The sequence below is a fragment of the Dermacentor variabilis genome, chromosome 2, assembly GCF_050947875.1.
Source record: "Dermacentor variabilis isolate Ectoservices chromosome 2, ASM5094787v1, whole genome shotgun sequence".
NCBI classification, from domain to species: Eukaryota; Metazoa; Arthropoda; class Arachnida; order Ixodida; family Ixodidae; genus Dermacentor; species Dermacentor variabilis.
Genome location: NC_134569.1, coordinates 236,224,074 through 236,246,351, shown reverse-complemented (window position 1 = coordinate 236,246,351; position 22,278 = coordinate 236,224,074). Strand labels below are relative to the sequence as shown.

General features: G+C 47.2%; 1 protein-coding gene across 1 annotated transcript in view; it reads left to right on the top strand.

Moving 5' to 3' along the window:
- Window positions 1-494: 494 nt before the first annotated feature.
- The window catches only part of LOC142570724 (nicotinamide N-methyltransferase-like), a 75,717-nt gene continuing 53,933 nt past the window's right edge, over window positions 495-22,278 (top strand). The window contains exons 1-5 of the mRNA XM_075679069.1: window positions 495-500; window positions 1,382-1,543; window positions 15,398-15,464; window positions 16,193-16,290; window positions 18,306-18,676. Of these exons, the coding sequence (XP_075535184.1) occupies window positions 495-500; window positions 1,382-1,543; window positions 15,398-15,464; window positions 16,193-16,290; window positions 18,306-18,676 (704 nt within the window). The remainder of the gene's footprint in view (window positions 501-1,381; window positions 1,544-15,397; window positions 15,465-16,192; window positions 16,291-18,305; window positions 18,677-22,278) is intronic.

Here is a 22,278-nt window from a genome sequence, read left to right as displayed (position 1 = left end):
CGTTTCCCGGGCTGTTTCATTTTTTTTTTTTTTCACTATCGGTTGGCCCCCCGTCAGCTCTTTCCAATTCATACAAGAGGGAAAGTCTCGGGAAGAAGGGTGGAAAATTATTGGATAAGAATACAATAATTATCATAATGCTAGGAACTATTTAAATGAAGCAACCATGAGCCTAGTAACTGTAACTGTACCACACGCAAGGCAAAATCCATAAACTGCACTTTAGGTATAGCGCAGCTGGTCGCGCGCTGGCGTTTTGTAGCGACAGGCAGACGACACGTGCGATCAATCACACCGGACAACGTGTGGTCGTCCTAAGAAAAACTATCCGGCACACCTCCAGTCATGCACGCATGCGTGCGGTGTCGCCGCATTTCTTGGTTCTTTGGCAGTCGCAAATTGGTACCGCTCTGACCTCACGGCGCTCTGACCTCACGGCGGCCGGCGCCTTTCGCGCCATCGGTGGGCGCTGACCTCGTGCATCGCGGTACGCGATGAAAGTGAGAACCTCTGCACTTGGTCTCCCGGTCATTGACGCTGCAACGCTCAGCGGTGACTCGGAAAGGCGCCGGCCGCCATGCGGTGCGAACATTGCGTTTGAATCGTCGTGCACTGTGCCAGAAGAAAGCCAACACTGCTCGCAACGTTTGTTTTTTTCGTACCGACACTGCCGATGTTGAACGTGTACTTCACGCTATATACGCAGTCGAACGATGTGTGGATCCGGACTCACGGACGATGTGCTTGGAAAGCCTTCCGCCGTGGCGTGTATTTACCGAAAATCGTGAATAGTAAATTTCTGTATACGCAGCCCGAATACGTATGTAGTCGCGAGCAAAAGCCGTTCAAGTCCCGACTTCACAATTGTGTACGCCAATGCCGCATCAAAAGGAAAAGTATAGATGAACTGGAGGACATTTAAAACATGTCGCACGCGTCTTAAAACTCTTGCGATTGAATTTGTGATGCAACTTTGAATCGGTTTAGTAAAACGAGTTATAAGATCGGTGGCTCGCCGTTTGCTCTCGGTGTCTCTATGTCGCCATGTAGTGGGTTCACTCGTTTATTTGTTTTTTTTTTTTCTAATCTGGTAATACTTATTGAAGTGCCCGCATATGATGGGCTCCTGCAGATAGCTATTGCATGGAGTTCACATTCTGTACGCTTGACCAACTCACTGAAGAATTTAGAATTCCTAATGTTTTTTAGAGCTGCACGCTTGCTCGTATTTCTGAAATGAAAGAAACGTAGTTAAACTGAATTTTCAACGGTCAGGTTTAATTCGCGCTTGTAATGGCTAGAAAGCGCGGCATCTGTGAATTTCTTTTTCCGGCACAGCCGTGCAAGCTGGCATATTGTCTAGCATTGCACGGTCGAGCAGGCACGCGTTCAGCACGGCCCTCACCCGCAGGCCACGCCACCGCCCCTGACACGCCCGCACGAGTCCGAGCCGAAGCTGGTCAAGACACCCGACGCGCTCATCTCGAACGGGGCCTCCAAGGAGGGCATCCCCGACTACGAGGACTCGCAGCACAGCGCGCACGTGAGTTGCAGCCGGCCTGCTGCGCGGTTCGGAGATTTACGACCCGTCGCGATATGCACTCGTTCCATCTGACCACGTCCTGGACACTTCATCGGACTCGTCCCGCCATGCAGTGCGCGCAAGCGGAAGTGCTCGGCCATTTGCTCCTGCACCGCGTTCGCGCTGAAGTACGTCAAGCGCCATTTGATGAGTGCCACGTATGCATTTGGCCTTTCTGTCGACGGCGTGGAAACCCTCCTCGGGCCGCGCGGATTCGCTCGCGTATGAGATAATGCACATTGCAGCCTGGCCAACTTCACTGATCGGTCAGGATTGACGGTGTGTGTAATGTTGGCGAGGTATAGCCCGATACGCAGATCGCAAGGAAGCGAGCTAAGCGGGGCTTGCTGCTTTCCGCATTTCTGCTAAGCGCGTCCATTGATCGCAGAGCAACCGATGCCAGTGGAGCTGTCAGCACTATCTCCCTCCCTTGCTTCTCCTTGCCCACACTGCTGACCAATGTTCAGGTTTCAGCCATGCGTCACGCAATTATACGGTGCGGTCAGCATGAGTTTCCTCTTCTCTTTCAATGAATCTCTCTCTCTCTCTTCTCAGAGACTTTCCTACAAATACTACAAGAGGGAACGAGGGAATTCTGGTGTTGCGATCATTAAGCTGCTATATGACTGAAGGATAGTACATAGATTTGTCTAATCTGCATGTTTGTTACTCCAAACATTCTTACAGCGTAATTTATTGCGCCTCATTTCTTTTAATTTTCAAGAATTCTTTTGTTTCTAGATGCATGAAGTTTCTGTGCAGAAGCATATTCATTGTGGAGTGTTATCTTTATAACGCAATATTTTATTGAAAGTGATCAATTTGCGATGTCGCAAACCGTTTGAAGCCAGAGTGACGAAAGTTACGCAAATCTGTGTGCTTTTCCAGACATGAGACAATCGTTAACTAGAAAAAAATACAAAAGACGTGCGACGAGAATCGAAAGTACAGGAGCCACGACTCTAGCACTCAGGACACGATACTAGCGTCATATCCTCTTGGCTTCTTGTCCTTGTCCCACGTCTTTTTGACGCTACTTATAACAATGTCTGGAATCTGGAATACGCAAAAACCAGATTGATTGATTCCCACGATGGCGGATACTTGCACCTCCCATACACACATAGACCTATACCACGATGCTACGTCACAAAAATACGCTGGCGCTGTCGTCGGCGGTGATTCCCATGATGGCGGAACCGACATACTTGCAACTTTCGTACACAATATAGACCTTTACCACGACACTGCGTCCTGAAAATACGCTTGCGCTGTCGTCGGAAGTGGCTTTCGCACGGTAGACACTCCGCTGTCGAGCCGCCCCTCTTATCTCAGTAGCCGCTGGGTTTGGCGGGTGTGTAGGCGGTTCCTTGTACGCGGTCTGTCTTCTGTATATTAGAACGAAGAAAACTTGTTATGCCGACGAACTGCGTTGCGCCAAAATACGCAAGAGGCTCGAGTTTTCATATGTTTCCTCTTAGAAACCGTCGCATGGAATGGGCCGCCGCTGTAAAAACCGATAATTCGATTCCGATACCAGATCATCCATTACGCGCCAAACATTTCGTAACAGTTAAGCTTCTTTGTTAACTTGCGTGGCGTGTATTCACCAACGAAGATAATTATGATCGTTAATAGGGTGTCAATTCAAATTCATGCCACACTGTGGGAAAGCTAGATTAGGACTAGCTTTGAATGCAGGTCGAGCACGTCACATTGAAACTAAAATTTATTATTAGGAGCTCGAAGAATTGCGCCGCCTGCAGCGTAGATGGCCTAGCAAACGTTCACATACGCGGGCAACACGGTCACAGTAGCGTTAATTACAGTGCGGACGTCATAAACGCTCCTAAACTTGTTGCTGAATTTCCGCGCGCGAGATAAGATTTACCGAGTTGGTGCGGAGTTGGAGCGATCGAACGGCTGCGGCCAACAGCTCAGATTGCGCGGGCCTACACAGCCAGCGTCACCGTATACACTGCAAAATAATTTACACCCTTAAAAGGGAGAAATCGTGTAAATGCGTCTATAACTCCCACCCTTAAGGTGTCGGTTATTTAAATCAAACCCTAAGGGTGTGATCATAGACACATTTACACCCCTTTTCACTTTTATGGGTGTAAATTATCTTACGGTGTATTAGTGCCAGTGTCTCGCCGGTCCCATGCACCCGGCCCGAGGAGAACGCTTCGGTCGCCGCTTACGGGGACATAGAAGTCGGCTGCAGTTTGTCTTTGCTCTGAAGTAGTACTTAATAGCACAAAATCACGTCGAATTGGGCGCGTGTTTCGCAAAGCAGCGCCCTGCACTACACCCACTGGCACGATCGCGATCCGACGGCATATCGTCTCGCCGACAGAAAGCAAACTTCCGATCAGCGAGGCCGCCGGGCTGGCTCGCTGGTGGTGCGTCTCGCTTGCTGTTCGCACCGACCACGCCGAGGAAACCAATTCCTTTAGGCCCACGTCGATCGTGTTGTAAAAAAAGCAAAGAGGAACCATGCGGATCCTACGCACTGTGCGAATCTGTGTAAGCGAAGCTTTCTGCGCCGTTTGCTTTTATTGGCGATAATTAGCGGTGATGTTGACGGCAAATATTTAATTTTTTTCGGCGTGTAGTGCAATGCGAGATGGGCGAGTTGATGTCAAACGTTACCTTGCGTGCACCACTGCTGTTTGTCTGCGTATAGTACACAGAAAACACAGGCAGACGTGTCTGCTTGAGGCGTTGTTGCGCACAATTATTCATAACCTCCGAGAAGGTTAGCACTGTCATTGCTCACACGGCACATCGCATCGTGGCAGAAGTGTTAATCCTCAATTGAATTAGGGGGCTGTACGTGCTAAAAACCGCAATTGTATAATTACGGATTATAAAGCACGCCCGTGGGGTTCCTTAAAGTGCACCTGAAATGAAATGTTTATTCGCTCACAGTTACATAGTAGCCACAGAGAAGGGGACGCAGGGCAATACGGTACTTGATGCAGCTTGAAGACCGCCTGGCGCCCGTTGATCACATGACCGCTGTTGGCGAACATGACCGTGGCAGCTATGTAGTTCTAACTTCAAACGCGATGCATTTACACACGGTTCAGACTAGCATAAGATAACAAGGCCTACATAAAACAAAGAACACAATCATAACGAAATAACACTACATATATAAGCTTTAGGTTATCACAAAAAGCAAGCATTAACACATTTTCTTCCAGTGCTATTACAAATCTATTCATTAACGGCGGAGTAAAAGAAAGCAGAACTTTATCACAGAAAATACACAATTATTACTTGTAAAAAACGAATTATACACATCTTTTTAATACTATAGCATTAAATGTGTTCAAGGAGGTGAACAATAGAAAGCAGATTTTTCTATGATAATTCTTCGAGTAAAACAGTATTCTGCTCAAGTATATTAAGACAAAGTGTTGAGATGAAGTGTAACGATTGTCTTTGATACATAGTGCGGCAAAAAGGTAAAGATCAGGCAACATGGTGACGAAATTTATTAAACAGGTGCATAAGAAACTAATTTACATGCGGACAACATGATATCACTATTATTTTGAACAGCAGCCTTGTACATGTATAGTATTCTGAATCACATGTAGCGCAGTTATATTTAGGGCTTTAAATTTTGGGAAACATTTTTCCGTATGTGAGCACCCATTAATCTGACAAACCGCTTTTGCGCAAGTAGCAGTTTCTTCATTATTATGTTTACTTGTAGTCCCCCATACAAAGAAAGCGATAAGTGATGACTGGTAAAAAGAATGCACTGTAAATAAGAATTTTCACTTGTCCTGGTAGCCTATGCCTGATTTGACGTAAAGAATCGTGTATTTCATCTACTTTCGTGCACACGTGTTTAATGTGCGCATTCCAGGTTAGTGCCTCAGAAAAAAAAAATCTACACACCCTTTGTTGGCGGTACAACTTCGATTATGTTGTTGCCCATAACAGCTGTGAAATTTCTACCAACGATTTGTTTTTTGCCTTGAATACTAAGACAGTTGTCTTATTAGCGTTCAGATTTAAGCAGTATTTGCTGTTCACTGACGTAACTATTCCAGGAATTATTGCCATGCATCGATAAGTCATGATCAGTGCTGTCGGAAGCCAACATATAGTGATGTCATCTGTGCACGCGATTAGCTTAACCGATAAGGGGTTTTATTATATATAATGGACGTGTACCAGGGGCAGCAAGGGACCTAGTAGTAAACTCCCTTATGGCAGACGGCGTACGAGTGGTTTTATGGTTGATGACGAAAAATTGTGACCACCATTTATTTACCGTAACTACGCTAGGGCTTTATAAGGGTTAAATCAGTTCGTCTGATGCCATAATGATTAAGTTTGCGTATTAATAAATTATGGTTTAGCACATAGAAAGCTTTGAAAAAGCCTGCACATATGCCAAGAACCAATTGTTTTTTGTTCACACGTGTTAACAATTACTTCTTTTTGTTTATTTAGAGCCATTCCCGCAGATATTTTTTGCCTGAACGTAAATTCGCAAGCAGACAGAACAGAATCCTTAGCAATAAAGCTGCTCGTTCCGACGTAAATTAATTTTTTCTGACCTTTTAGATAAAACCGGAAGGATTGAACTTGATCGATAATTGGACATGTAAGACGAGCAGCCTCCTTCATGTACAGCAACAACTTTGGTAATTTACCATTTCGCCCGGAGAGGTACCGGTGCTCATTGCGAGGTTTTAAATGTGGGCTAACACCGGGGCCAGGGTATCAATGACATATCTAAAAGGCTTTATTTGAAAGCCAACTTTATTCCCAGACACACTTGGCATTTTGCCTCACGTAACACGCAGAAAATATTCGCGATGATCCTTTTTTTTTTCACAGCGTTTATTTACGCGACAGCGCGTTTTCACGCAAATTCATTCATCTAGCAGCCGACATCGCCGCCCACATTGACCACAAACACAAGGTATATTCACTTTTCGTTTGGACTAAAAAATATTTAAACTCACGTTTAGTCTTATCAATAAATGAGTGGAACGCTCTTCCGCAATCCAGTGCCGACATTACGGAATTAACTTTTTTCCAATCGGCTCTATTGACATTCCTTAATGGGCAAACTTGCCATGCGAGCTGATCTTTTTTAAACAACCCTGTTATCCTGCTTGCGTGCCTTACTGCCTTTGAACACTGTCAAGCATTTGTTGTGTTGTTCTAATGGTGTCGTAGCTCGATCTTGTATTATTGCATTATATATATACACGCACTGCATCTCCTTAGTATCGGAAATGTTTGTGTTATTTATTTGTGTTTTGTTCTTCATGCTTGTAACCCCCTTCTGAAGTTTATTGTTGTTGTTATTCCTCCTATGTAATGCCCGAATCTGGGGCCTCGGGGTAAATGAATGAAATGCAAAAAAAAAAACAGATTTGCTCAGCCGAAAACTTTTTAAATATTATCAATGTTTCTGTTTAAGTTGCAGGATAGAGAAACAAGGAATCTAGAACACCTGGTAGCCGGAAGTAGAATCATATGGACAGGAAAGGGTTCCTGTAACATTTACAAAGAATTCGCTGAACTGGTTTGAAAGCCGAGTACCGCTTTGAACCTGTCCGTCTCTAAGTATTGATGTTATGTTCTTTTTTTTTTCGAAAATTGAGAACCTTATTTAATTCAGCCCAATGAAGAGTAGAATTTCCAGTGGACGAATTAGAGTGAACATTATTAAAATATTCCAACTCTGCATTCCGCAATTCTCGGTTTAATTGGTTCCCCAACTTTTTGTAAGTAAGCAACTTTTGTGTCACCCGAGATTTTACAAGATCGGCTTACATTTCTTTTTGTCTTTATTTTTTAGTAGGGCTTGAGTTTTCCACGGTTTTCTAACTCTTCGCTTAGGAGGGCTTAGGATAGGAAAGCATTGTTCATATATTGGGTTTTACTTTCTTTATCAGTGCTTCGTATGCATTTTTAGCGTCTTTGCAAATAAGCACTGTGCTGCAGTCGGTCGAGGAAACTGTCGTTCGGAAGCGTTCAAGACTGTTTTGGGGAACTAGTTGGTATTGCGCAGGACTTTCTTGTGCCCCACGATAATAACAAGCCGCTTGGACAAAAGTAAAACGGGAAGGTCGTCACGGATGCCCTTCAATATTGTCCCTGGAATTATATCATGTTTTTCGGCGTTCGTAATGATAGCATCGGTAGCTGTTGAAATAGAACACGTGATGCGGGTTGGCACTTGAATAAGACTAGAGAAAGCAAAGGTATTAACTAAGGAAATTCTCTGTAAAAAGCGGAACTGCACTTCATGTCGATGTTTACATGACCCGACAAAAATAAGATGGCGACATAGTCAAAAATACATGCAATGTTACCGAAAAAGTTTGATAAACTGCCCCTCAGAGGACAGTACATCGCAGTGAACAAATTGCATCAATATTCAACTGTTAGCAGCGTCAACTTGTTGTCTGCAGTTACAGCAGTCCTGTTAGGAACTTGCAGTGATCTCCTGCCACCTCTACGATTTGGCCTATCTAGAATGACACAGGGATAATCTCTGAACACCGAAATCTCACTAAGTCTCACTAAGCATCATCGCATGAAAAGAAAAGCTGAAAGAATAAAAAACCGTATGCATATCATCAATCTTGTTAAAGACAGAGCGACAATTCATATGAAGTATTCGAACACTATCTTCACTGGAAAGTTGATCTAGGTCCACAGGGGTAACAAGTTGATAGCAAGCCACAATGACAGCAAACACCTTACTTCATTTTGTCCACGTCGGTGCCCGTGGAAACTTTCACGACAGGACTGCCTTCAGAGTTACACGCAAATGCGTGACCACCTCGGATCCACACAAATTTCCACTCAGCTTCCCGTTTTCTCTCTCTCTCTCTCTCTCTCTCTCTGATAGACTGTGCCAGCAAGCGCTTGCGATCCGGGCATAGGTGCTCGTTTATGTGCACAGGCGTCGATGCTTCACAGCCAAGTTTATTGCAAGACAGTTTCTCTCTTCTCGCCTTTTGCAAAACACAGCCTCGCTTTCGACGATGAACGAATTGTGCTATGACGTTTCCGCTGGATGGATTGCCTGGTGAAGCTACTTTGTGGCACATGCTAACGTCATACAGAAAGATACTTTCACCAATGTTGTTCCCTAATTTTTCCATAATTTCTGTCAAATCTTCGTTCGCGTTTACTGGTGTTCCCTCAGTTTCCAGGTTCATTTGTTACTGGAATACTGCTCTTATTTCATCAGGCGAGCGTCATTCATCTTCGTTTGAGCATCCAAACGTTTGCACCGTTTTTTAAGCCTATCATTCTTTGCTCTTTTGGAATTATTTTCATCCAGCAATTTTTTCACAACATTCCGCATTTCTTCGTACCTGTCGCCAATGAAGGACAGACTGGTCCGGTCCAAGCATTCCTTAAAAGTCCTTAGTTCCAAATTAATTTCCACCTTAAGCTCTTCAAATGCGGAGGCCAGCTCTTTGCTCATCTTTCACATAACTAATGACGCTCACTACAGATGTATCACAACTGCACTAGCACATTAATACAGCGGCAACGACATGACAGACTTCAGTTACGACATTATGACATTTGGAAAGATTGCATGCGCTTTATGGACGATCACAAGGAAGAAGCTGGGACAGGCGCAATCTTCCTTGTGATCGTCTACAAAGCGCATCTAATCTTTCTAAATACAATAAACCAACTTGCCCAACAACGCATCCTGCAAGACATTATGACAGTCGTAGAATAAGGGCCACCAACCTGCAGCCAAAAAAGAAGTCACAGTTTCGCCATAAACATGAAGCATTGTTTACGATAGCGAAGTAGTGGACAGCTATACTAAGTAAAGATAGTAGATTTATTGGCCGTGTGACGTTGTAAACATAAGCAAACTAAGTAAATTAACAAGCATGGTGTCACGCGCGCACAAGCAAACATGAACACATCTTACCCAATGACCGCGGAAACAAGCTGTCAGAACGCTGTAGTGAAGAATGGCGGCGGCAGCAGCAGCGATCGAATTCACCTTCCTGCATCTCTCGCTTCAACGGGAACGAAACGTCGAAAGCGCAGCGCATATGAAGCCACCGGCACTGCGCGCACTCTGCAAACATCGCAGACCGCATTGAAGGTGAGGCGCGCACGTCGCAGATCGCTTTCAAGTTACGGCCCGGCCGCGCCGTAAGCAGCAGCCGCTCGAGAAGAACTCCCCCTTCCCTCCCCCCTCCCCCCCTCGGTGCCTCGCGCGCGAAAGGAGACGGCGCGCTTCCGCCCAGCCTTCCTCGCTCGCGGACGCGAGATGGAGCAGCGTTCGCCGGCTCACTTTAGCACGCTTTCATTCGCGCATACAGCATACGTCGCGCAGCGACGATATTATCGCCCTTGGACTTACACGTATCTCACGGCGACGGCAACGGCGACGGCAGAAATGTGCCTGGAGCGCCCACATTATTGTATATGTGTTGTATATTATATATAATAACAATTGTTTTAAATAGTCCTTGTTTCCCAAGACTTTGATTCAATGAAATAACTTGACTAATATCCAAGTTACTCAGCCTTCGTTGTCATCATTGGCTGGTAACCTCTGTTGAATAGGTTACAAGCTGATATATGGCTTTCTTTTTTACCTTTTTTTTCTTTGCTGTGTTATGTACAAAACCTATATTGTTTGTATAAGCAATGTACTGCGTCTTGCTTTGTCTTGTTGCCTGCATTTGTATGATATTGCCACGTGGTAGTGACGTATAAAGAACACAGTAACAATGCTGTGAAATACAAAACTAACGTTTATTGGGCGAACCTGTGCCCACAAGAACAAGCTACACTTAAAGAACGGCGACAGCAGCGAACACAGTCGGCGATCGACAAAATCTGATGAGCGGGTCAAGCGCGTCGGCTTTTATACATCAATCGTCGAACGTTCCAGCGTAATCAATGGGACCCGCGTGTCTTCCAGAAAGTTCTACATTATTCGCGTCGCGCACACATGCAATCAGATTATTCAAGGTTCGGTCACAGTCGGTGGATGGAACCATCGATAACATTAAAGAAACTTCCGATACATGCAGGCGCGTCCTGCGCTGTGGGATAACATTTGTTAGGCGGTGAAACGTGGTCGCCCGATAAAGATAAACAAATAAACGTGTCAATATTGTATTTCCAGGCTGCTAAAATTCCTATGGGTATTGCAGTAGTTGCAAATAAATAAATGCTATCCCAATAACAAATAAATAAATTTTATGGACGTATTGGCGCACGTGAGAATTAGTATAACATACATACACACATGTATTAACACGCATGCTTGCTTATCTTTATCCGGTTACCGCATTTCACCATGTTACAAGTGGTAAAGGGTATCGCTCAACGCGTGACGCGCCTTTATCTTTCTAGAACGTTCTAGATGCGCATCAGGTAATACCACCGTTGTACGCTGACGACGAGCTACGTCGAAGGTGGAGCACTATACATCGAAAACCTGCGCAAAACCACCAAAGCGGTTATGCGAGAGGTGCTGCATACGTCGCCCCATACCGCCACAGCCTCAAATACCCTCGATTAAAGCCAGACCTCGTCCACGACGAAATCCGGCAAACACTGCGAGTTACTCCACCGCCTCAGTTCAAGCCGGAAGCCTCGAGGTATACGCCGCCGTCGCACGCCGCCAGCTCCCCCGGCCGCAACCGCGCCAGGACCCTGCAGCGCCGCGATTCTGTCGTCAGCCGCCGCTGCCACCCCGCGTAACATCCCAGGGAAGGCAGACGTTTGGCCCACCCACGATCACAGCCCGCTTTGCTATCATTGCGGAGAAGCGGGTCACGCCTACCGTCGTTGCCCAAACCGCGAGATGGGTCTGCAAGGATTCGCTGTAAACGCGCCTCGCCCGCTACCAGACGACCGCACTCGTGACATCACCGACTATGACGCAGACACGGAGTGGACACCTCGACGACCATCCCATTCGCCTTCGCCAGGCCGATGCTTCTAGCCGCAACGCCGGTAGTACGCTGGCCCAAGTCGTGTCCGATCTGACCACCCTTATCCGGAAAACTAGAAACAGCAACCGACGGAGGTGCACTGTTGCTGCTGTTCGTCGAAAGGCCGAAGATGCACCGCCTCCGTCGACGACGCTTGAAGATCCAACTCGACGGCGTCTAGCAACGACACGCCGCCATCCAGACAAAGCCTCGAAGCCAAGACAACGCCACCTAGAGAAGAATTGACGACAAGACGTAACAACAGCGAGCCAATATGACGCAGCCGTCATCGCACGCCGCGCCCCAACTGCAATACAAGACTAACTACCGGTCTCGAGGTCCTTTTTGATGGCCATAAGTAGCAGCTCTTGTAGCCACAGGAGCTAACTATGTCATCAGGAGTGGATAATACTCCGCCAAGTTTAAGAAATTCAAGACCATAGGCGTACTTACCGGGGGCGGGGGTCTGTCGAAAGTGGGGGGAACAGTATGCTATCCCCCCCCCCCATTTTTTAAAGTGGGCACTTCTGGCGGCACGCTGGAAAGTCCAACAAAACGACAGCTGAAGCTCAATTTTCTTTCTTCGTAGAGCGACGTGGGTAATGTTCTTCTTTATTAAGTATCCCCTGCTTGGGCAGCGAGGATTGTCTTTTGTGCCTCCTCGCGACGCCCTGTAGCGGACGACGCACGGGATTCACAATACACGCTCGCGTTGCGCAGAGCTCGCGCTGGGCAGTTCCCGCCCTAAGAAATGCCAGCTTCCGCTACTTGCATCATGCCCAGTTCTTTGGAACCACTATATCGTTATTTGCAAACATAATCAGCTTGCAAAATTTAACCTGCGGGCGAGGGAGATGTCCGGATAAAGTATTCTATGCATTGGACCGGCTCTGAAACTCTTAAGTACTTTCCGATCAATCTCAAAACTGCCTACTGGAAAACAGAAGTCGATGAGAGGGATAGCGAGAAGGCTCCCTTTATCATGCCGCACGGCCCTTATGAATTTAAGATCATGCCATTCGGTCTCTGATCGGCGGTCGCAACTTCCCAGTATGTAATGGACACAGTGTTGGCTGTCTTGAAATGGCAGACATGTTCAGTCTACCTTGATGATGTCTTTGAGTCAAAATTTGACGATCACCTAAAGCATCTTGGCTGATCTTGAAGCCGGAAATGTGTCGCTACGCGGACCAGGAGCTCCTGTTCCTGGACCACGTCATGAGCAAGTCTCAAGACCGTCCTGACCCGAAGACCGCTACTATGGGGAAATTCTCGCATCCTGTCGACAAAAAAATCAGTGCGAAAATTCCTTGTCATCTGTGCCTACTACAGGCGCTTTGTCACGGATTTTTCTCTCATCGCCGGGCCATTGACTCGTCTCACGAAACCACGTGTCGAGTTCAAGTGGCAAGTGCCGAAAGCTGAAGCATTCCAAGAGCTTAAGAAGCGCCTACAGTCACTACCAGTACTCGCTCACATCGACGAAAACGCCGATACAGAAATACACACCGACGCAAGTAGCGTATAGGCCCGAACGCCGTGCTGGTCGAAAGAAAAGGCAGGCCTCAAAGGGTCATAGCTTACGCTAGCCACTCATTATCGAAAGCGGAAGCAAAGCGTTCCACGACGGAAAAAGAATGCCTTGCCATCATTTGGACTAACGCGAAATTTCGACCTTATCTCTACGGTAGGCCTTTCAATACCGTAAGCGACGATCACGCATTATGTTTGCTGGCAAATTCATAGGAGCTTTCAGTGCGCCTAGCATGGTGGCCAATTAAAATGCAAGAATTTGTCATCACCGTGGTCTAGAAGTCTAGACGCAAGCACTCTGACGCCGACTGCCTATCACGCGCCCCCATTGACTCGCCACCTCAAGACGACGATGATGACGACGCCTTCCTAGGAACAATAAGAGCTGAAAAACAAGCAGTCTCGGAGCTAAAAAGCTTCGTCGAGTAGTTGGGAAGACAACAACGGCGTTGTCCCTAGGATATTTAGGCGAGGGTTGTCTTCGTTTTCCCTGTGAAACGACGTCATCGTAAAGAAGAACTTCATCCTATTCCACGCAAACTACCTTCTCCTTTTGCCTATAGCATTGCGGCCATAAATCTTGAGCGCCCTGCATGATGATCAGACAGCTGGGCATCTCAGATTTTGCTGTACGCTCACGAGGATACAAGTACTACTGGCCGCGCCTCACCACCGACGTCGCGCCTTACGTCAAGGCATGCCGGGACTGTCAATGAGAACCCCTAAAAGGCCAGCAGGACTGCTACAGCCAATCGAGTCTCTTTGTCGACCCTTCCAACAAATCGGGATGGAGTTATTGGGGCCGTTTCCGACGTCAACATCCAGAAATAATTGGACCATCATGGCTTACCGACTACCTTACCCGCTACGCCGAAACGAAGGCCCTGCCTAAAGGTAGCACGGCCAAAAAGGCTAAATTGTTCGTCGAGCATATACTGCTAAGACATGGCATCCCGGAAGGGCTCACCACGGAACGAGGAACGGCTTTTACAGCGGAGCTTACCCGAGCGATTCTGCAACAGAGCCAGACAAACCACAGGAGGACGTCTGCCTACCTCCCGCAGATGAATGGTCTGACGGAGAGACTCAACAAGATCGTCGCCGACATGATGACAATGCACATACGTCGACGTCAAACACAAGACGTGGGATGCCGTCCTTCCATACGTAACGGCGGTGCAAGAAACAACGCAGATCACGCCGTTCAAGCTGGGTTACAGAAGGAATCCAACGACGACTATCGACGCCATGCTGCCGCACGTCACCGACGAAGAGAATCTCGACGTGGCCGCCTATCCCCAACGCGCCGAAGAAGCTCGACAGCTCGCCCGCCTGCGAATCAAGAACCAGCAGAGGACCGACAGCCGACACTACAATCTTCGACGACGCTACGTGAAGTACGAGCCTGGCGACCATGTTTAGGTTTGGACTCAGATACGCCGACGAGGACTAAGCAAGAAACTATTGCGACGCTATATCGGACCCTAAAAGGTCATCCGACGTATTGGCGCACTGGATAATGAGGTCGCGCTCACTGCTATTATGCAATTACTGCACGTACTGTGCACGACCTGAAGTAGTGTATGTTGCGTGCCTTAACGCATTCTACCAGCGCTAGCGACCTCTGGAACTTTGTTTCTTTATTTTGATTTACTGCGTGTATTTTAGATGTTTGCTGTAGTGTTTGTAGCACCGGGACGATGCTTTCTAGTGGATGGCATGGACACGTGTTCTTACCCTTTTTCTGGGGACTGCATTTCACCCGCTCAGCGCAAGACCTCTCTGCATAATTTGGAACTTACTCGAATGTTATCTTTTTTCTATCTCTCATATGTGTTATTGGTGAGCCTTGCGTAATCAAATTGTACGCGCGACCTGAATAATCTTGTACTTTCTGCAAGGTATCCGAGCACCAGTGATTAGATTGGAAGCTACCACAAATCGTATATGAAAGCCGACGCACTTGACCCACAGATTCTATTTTCGGCTATCGACAAGTGCACTCGCCACTATCAATGTGCTGAGTGTTACATGATTTGCTGGGCACAGGTTCGCGCAATAAGAGTTGTTGTTGGGCGAGCTGGTTCATACTGTGAGGAAATATATGGACTGCGCGGAATTCAAGACAACAACGCAGTCACGGACAAACGCTAACTTTCAACGAACTTTCTTCTTCGTCCCTCTTCAATGTCTTAAGCTGCAATAAACAGCTATTTTATCACTTGCGTTGTGTCACTGTGATGCTTCACCGTCACTGTAACTTGACAATAGACGTATACACATGCTCATCGATATGCAGGTTGTCCCAGCTAAGCTTAGCCAGAGTTTAAAAATATGCGAATGGCACGCAGCTGGAAAGAGCCAAGGTAATGTTGTTTGCCGTCGCTTGGAGATACTTAGAGTATTTTTTTTCATTCTGCCTAATTAGTTAATCAGTCCTGTTTAATTAATCAACTTCTCAAGTATTATATTTAGATTATTAGTGTCAACGAGAAAATTGTAGAGCGACATGAAAAGCTTCCGATGAAGCTTTCTGTTGCTCAATACGTGCTACATACAAGTGTTTTTCTGAGCGTGAAAGAAGGCCGCAAATGCACTCAAAATTGCCGCGCGACTGACCGCTCGAGGCACTTTGCGTGTATTCGCGGGCACAATGCTTACGCATACTTCGACAACTCCCAGAAGAATTTCTGCGTTATTATCTCTCTTTTCGAGAGGCTTGTCTCTTAACTCTACATTTAGTCCTGGTTGTGTTTTGCTTAATTGCGGCATCGAAGAGTACTGCACACACCGCGGTAAAGCAGTAGCTATGACGTTGAGCTGCAGAGCTTGAGGTCGCGGGTTCGATCCCGGCCGCGGCGGCAGCATTTCGATGGGGGGCGAAAACGCTTGTGTGCTCAAATTTCGGAATCGCAGGTGGTAAAAATTATTCTGGAGCCCCCCACCACGGCGCGCTTCGTAAGCACGTCCTGGTTGTTGCAGGCAAAATCCCTAGATTACTTATTATTGGCGCGAGCTTTTCAAACAGTACATGTAAGACTATTGGAGACCACGTTCCTGATGCGATGCAATCACTTCTCCCCTTCGTGGACAGAGCAGACGCAAGGCTACGACTCCCTGGAAGAGTACGAGAGCTACTTCTCCAAAATCGTCATCTCCAACAGCGAAGAGACCAGGGCGTCAGCCAGCGAGGTGAGCGGCGTGGCAACACCGACGTACCGTTATTCAATGGCTGTAGTTCGCCAAGGAACGCAGCTCTAAAAAATGCGTCGAGTGTGTTCCTAGCGACTCATGGCCCTCAGCACCGCCCGCTCAGGAGCACGGCCCATGATCTGCACCGGGACCGGTGCCACTCCTGACGACGGCCTGCAGCATTTCGCGCTCCTCGACGCAACCGGTCGAAACGCTGGGCGGAAACACCGTCCACCGTAGCTCAGCATAGGATTGCAAGGCAGACACTACCACGCAATATGTGACCCCTCGACTGTTCTAGAGTTATTTAGTTGAGTAAATCAATTTCTATCGTCAAACAACTATCGACCAATTGTCCTTACCTGAACCACATGAACGAAATTGAAATAATGCTAGCATAATACTGTGCTATATACAAAATATGTCCGCGAATTGATTTGGGACTGCATTAAGAGCAAATCTAAACAACTTTAGAAAAGGACATTGAGCAATCGATTGCGTCTGTTGTTTATTCCGTAGTTGGCACATGTGTAGAATACAGCCCTCACATATGTGGCCGCCAATTGTTACGGAAAGGTGTTTTATTCAGCAGAAATGAGTTTTCGTTGGGACATTGTCAAGGCGAGGCGCAACGCCCATCTCGATATTCAAAGATATCTGCAGGTATTCCTCAGCTACCGTACATCTTGACAAGAACACTGCAAAAATACCTGTTAAGGAAGGATGTTGGGCTAGCGAAGACCGTTTAACTGTTGTTTTTTGCAAGAACAATTCGGTGCTAGACTACGAATGTTAATGTACTGACTAAGGAGGAATATATCTCCGCAAGGCGTTGTTTGCAGGTGATATTATCGTCTGAAATGAGTCAACAACTGGCAAAGCCCATTACTACATCTCAAATACAGCTTACAATCATTGTGGCTTATCTTTGTCCCACAACAATAAACGCACGTGCATTATCGGTGAGACACAGCATTCTTGACAAATCAGTAGCGAGAGCAGAGTATCCCAGGAAAAGGAAACGGAAGCAAGATAGATCAAGAATGTTATTGCGGAACAAAGTACGACCCATAATTTGTAAACTGCTTTTAGTGCATAGACACTCGTAAGAATCCACACATATCGACCAATACGCAAAACGTCTGCGTAAGACCCAAACACTATTTGTATCCTTAATTTTAAAAGTAGGCTAAGGAGATTCTGAGATTCTTATAAGAAAAATAATGTTCAATAGGGAAAACGAGTTCTTTGGCAGTCAATATCTCGAAGCAGTTAAAGAGCAAGTATATCTAGGCATCTAGGCTAAGCAGCCACTCATGTAATGCGAATGAGGTCTATGGAGTAACAATATTTAAAAATATGCCTTGGAATGCATGTGGCAGGCATCCCTAAGTCACGAAAGGCTTGAGTGTATGCTGCTGTTACTAACCTACGTAGCCGAAACTTTCAGGACAACGCAAAAAAAAGAGGAAGCTTCAAGAAACGCGAATGACGTGCCACAAGCGATGGAATAAATAATGGTGGCCGTATCGTTAAGCGACAAGACGACGACAGTGCGCATTGGAGAGCTAACATATTTTAGTTTTTATTACTCAAGCGATGAAGAGTAACTAGGCATATACGCGTAATTAGTCCAACAGATAATGGTAAATTTATTAAATATACTTATTAACTAAAGGCGGGTGCCAATAGAAAGGTATTTGAGAGCGGTAGCGGACAGATTGTACGCTGATATTAAGATCTTCGGTCGCATAGGTTACGTTCTATTGATAGAAAACAGGAGCATTCACAGTTCTCTTCTCCGTTCTGTGGATTTAGAACGATTGATGTTACGACTTTAAGACGTAAGAGGTGCTCAGGGAATGTTTGAGCACATCCCGTAAAATTAAATGAAACGGAGAGCCCCATTCCTCCCCTGCCAAGTCGAACGCAGCCGACCGGAAGTTCTCTGCGCGCAGAGCGCTGCCACTGCGGGTACAGCATTCTTCCTCAAGGACGCATTCGATCGCGCGCAGGACAACAAAGCTGGCGACGAGGAGGCCGAGCGGCTGGTGCCCATCGACCGGCTGCGCGAACTGCTGGACCCGGGCGTGCTGACCGGCTCGGTGTACCCGTCGCACGTGCGCGAGCTGCGCCTGCTCAGCGAGGAGGCGCACCGCTGGCTGTCGCGACGCACCATCGGGGGCCCACTGGGCCTGGACCTGGGCTGCGGACCCATGGTGCAGTTTCCGCTGCTGCTCACCGACGGACACGTCGACTCCCTGGTCGTCGCCCACTTCCTGGACCAGACGCGCTCCTTGCTCCAGACTTGGCTGCTGGACGACCGCGACAACGCGCTCAACCTCAACGGCATGCTCGGCGCCACCGCGCAGCTCGTCGGCAAGACGTGAGCGCCTCCTCCTGGTCTGTCCTGCGCTTACGCAAGCTGTGGCCTGCCAACCAGCGCCCGTATTCACAAAAAAAAAAACTCTTACTATGGAAGCAGTCGTAAGAGATAGCACAGCCCAATCCTGTTGCTAGACATATCGTTAGCGAGGGCGGACGATCAATGGCAAAGCGCACTTACGAACCAAAATCTTCGCAAATTCAACCTCGCAACTTTGAGCGCTTGCGGTAGCAGCTGTATTTTGCCGGCGACGGCGGGAATCAGTGTTACAAACGGCCGCGATCACCACGACAGCGCTCAGCCTATTCTTATCGCATGGTCGGCGCCGCTGTCCGGTCACCATCAGCTGTCACGCAATGAAACTCTTAGTCCCTGCGCGGAACGCGCCCAGGGAGGCTGACTGGCGTGGAGATTATGTGCGCTGGCTCTAAACGTGGGTGCACGAGTACAAAATGAGACCCTTTGCATAGACCTAATCGTGGTCGCCATCTTCGGGTACTAGAACATCTAGAATCTGCCAAAACATAAAACGTGACAACACAAGTGGGCCTCGCGCCGTGTCACAAATCGGTAACAGTGGTAGCCTGGTGAAGAACGGTATCTGTCAAAACGCCAAACATTCGCGATCCACTGATGTCATCGTAGCTGCCATGTCTGGGTATGAGCATGGTGAGATACTGCGCACGTGGCATTACGTGAAAAATATCTATTAGTCTGAAAATGCTAACTATTCATAATAGCGCTAAATAAGATACGTACAGAAGCACTGAATTTAATGAAAGGTGGGAGACACGGCTTTATGCTTGTAGCCGGTCGTCTATAACGCTTTCAAAGCCTTCTTTTTAGCCGCAGTTTCTTCTTTAAAAAGTGCCTCGTAGTAGTTCAGAAGCTTACGTTCTCATACGACGCTGCTGTGAGGTCTTCATAATAGCGAAAGGCATCTTGCGCTTCCAGGCGCTCTTTTCGGGGTTACGCGCACTTTGTCACTTGAAGGAGAAAAGCACAGTTTGAGGAGACAAACAGAGCTGCAAGGCGGCACCGCCGATGACGCTTGGAGACCGCACGGTGGGAGCGGATGGATGGATGACGCTATGAGCATCCCCTCGGAAACGGGGGGGGGGGGGGAGGGGGGGCAAGCTCCAAGCAAGAGACCAATGTCACCAAGCTCCTTTTGTTCTTATTGATACAAAAGCGTCAAATGCCCTTTGAGCGAGAAAGCCGGTGTCTGTCGTCTGGAGCAGCGAAACGGCGCCTAAATTCCCATTGGCTGCGACGCCTCGTCACGAGCGCGCCCGGATAGTGCACAGCGGACGAACACGTGCTGCCGCAATAGCGCGCCAGCTGTTGCGTAAGGGTAGAGGGCATCGCCGCGACGCCAAGCAACGATCTCTCTCTCTCACGCCCACTGGGCTTAGCTGCTGCGCGCGCCTGCCGGCCTTGGTGGTCGCTGCTGCTTCCTTGCTCTCTCGTCGCGCAGGTTATCGGTTGCATATGCGGCGTTGGCACCGCAGGTACAGCTATTTGCTGGCTCGAGCAGTACGCACCGCCATCGTACATTACTCGCCGTGCAAAAATCGAAGGACCGCTCAGCGGTTTTCAATTGGACAACAATGCTTTCTAATTCAAAACTCATAAGTGCTTAAAAAATTCCTTGCATCAAAATTTCTTAACCGTTATAAGAAACCTTGTTCACGTACACCTTCGTTGTCTCCCTATTTTTCTCCCACGAAACCGTCAATCGCATTTTACTAATCTCTGCCGCGGACATATTTAATTTCCCCCTACTATCCCTGAACACAAGAGCTTCAAGGAGGGCAGCAGGGCCAAAACCCAAAGGCGGGTAGATATTGTCACATTCTGATAAAATTCGTTGCATCGTTTCGCTAACTTTACCACAGCAAGCACGTGCTTCTTCAGTGTACCTCACTTTATAACCACGCGTTCTAAGGCATCCTGATCTGGCTTTGAAAAGAGCTTCCCTTGAGTTTTCATAGATTGTTTCCTTTTTGATTACGTGTTTACATCTTGCGTAGTTACTCAAAGCCGCTTTATTTTCCATAGCGGCCACCCAGGAGGGTGTATCACCTTCTCTTACTTTGCATTTAGAGTTTCTTGTTGCCATGTTGCTTAATATACCAGTCGTATACTTGCTGGTTAGCTTCCTAGTTCATTTCCTCCACTGCGAGTCAATATTTTCCCTGTACAAGTACTTTAGCAATCTCGCAATATTTTCCCTCTTTACATTATAATTATACTTTGCCCCAACTGTATGGTATTCGCATATATTGTAAGCTTTTCTTTTTCTTCTGCTTTCAACAAAGCTTCCTTACTTTTCGGCCATAGTTCCGGATGGATGGATGGATGTTATGAGCGTCCCCTTTGGAACGGGGCGGTGGGTTGCGCTACCAAGCTCTTGCTATTATACTGCCTAATGTCCTTCCTAGGTTAAACACTGAAAAAAGGAAAAAAAAAACACTATGAACTACCACGCCCAAATTTTCTGATCCCCTATTGCGAACTGTGCTTTTGTACTCAATTTTACTGCGAGCTTCCCTCACTTCAAAACTAGTCCAGCCCATATCACCCTGCACAGCTTCATTTGTAGTCTTCCCGTGAGCACCCAATGCGAGGCGACCCACTGACCTTTGGTTCCCGTCGAGTCCTGATTGTACCCCTGATTTAAAGCAAACAACCGCATTTCCAAAAGTAAGTCCTGGAACCATTACACCTTTCCACCTGCCTCGGAGGACCTCGTACCTATTGTATCCCCATAGCGCTCTGTGTTTCATTACGGCTGCATTTCTCTTCCCCTTCACTGTTATTCTTTTTTCCTGTGTTAACATATATCTGTTGCCTTCGTTTATCCATATACCAAGGTATTTATATTCTGTTACCCGAGGTATTTCTTGGCCCTGTATCTCCACTGTCTGTTCACTGTTTTCATTGAATACCACAACACCTGATTTTCTAACACTAAAGTTCCGGTCCCCACGGACAGCGCCGGCTGAAGGCCACCCACGGTACCACAGCAACAAGACGTATGGTCTAGCGTCAATGCAAAGAAGAAGTGGTTTATTATTCTTATTGAATAATGGCGTAATTATGTGAAGGCACGAGAACCGAAGCCGCCTTTTGCGCAAAGGCACGACATTCCGAACATGGCGTCCGAGATAGCGCGCGCCGGCAGGTATTGCTCCGGCTGTCCCGTTCGGCGCGCTCCCCAGGGAAAAAAAGTAATCGCGTGTGCGCTCCCGGCTACCCCGAGGTGGCGCTGTTAGCCGAGAGCTCACGATAGGGGGTCAGAAAATTTCCTTCTGGGAATTCGTAATGTTTTTTTTTTAACCTAGCTAGGACATTAGGCACTATAATAGCAAGAGCTTGGTGGCGCAACCCACTGCCCCGTTCCGAAGGAGACGCTCCTAACAATCATTCATCCATCCCTCTATTCATCTGAAAGTCAGAGAGGCTAAGATAATCTCATGGGTGGTGTTAATGGAACAGAAACCTGCCATGAGTAACTACTTAAGAGGAAAAAGTGAAATCAGGAAAGAAACAATTTATGATAACTAAAAAGGGAAGCTCATTACTTTTCTAAGCGAGAT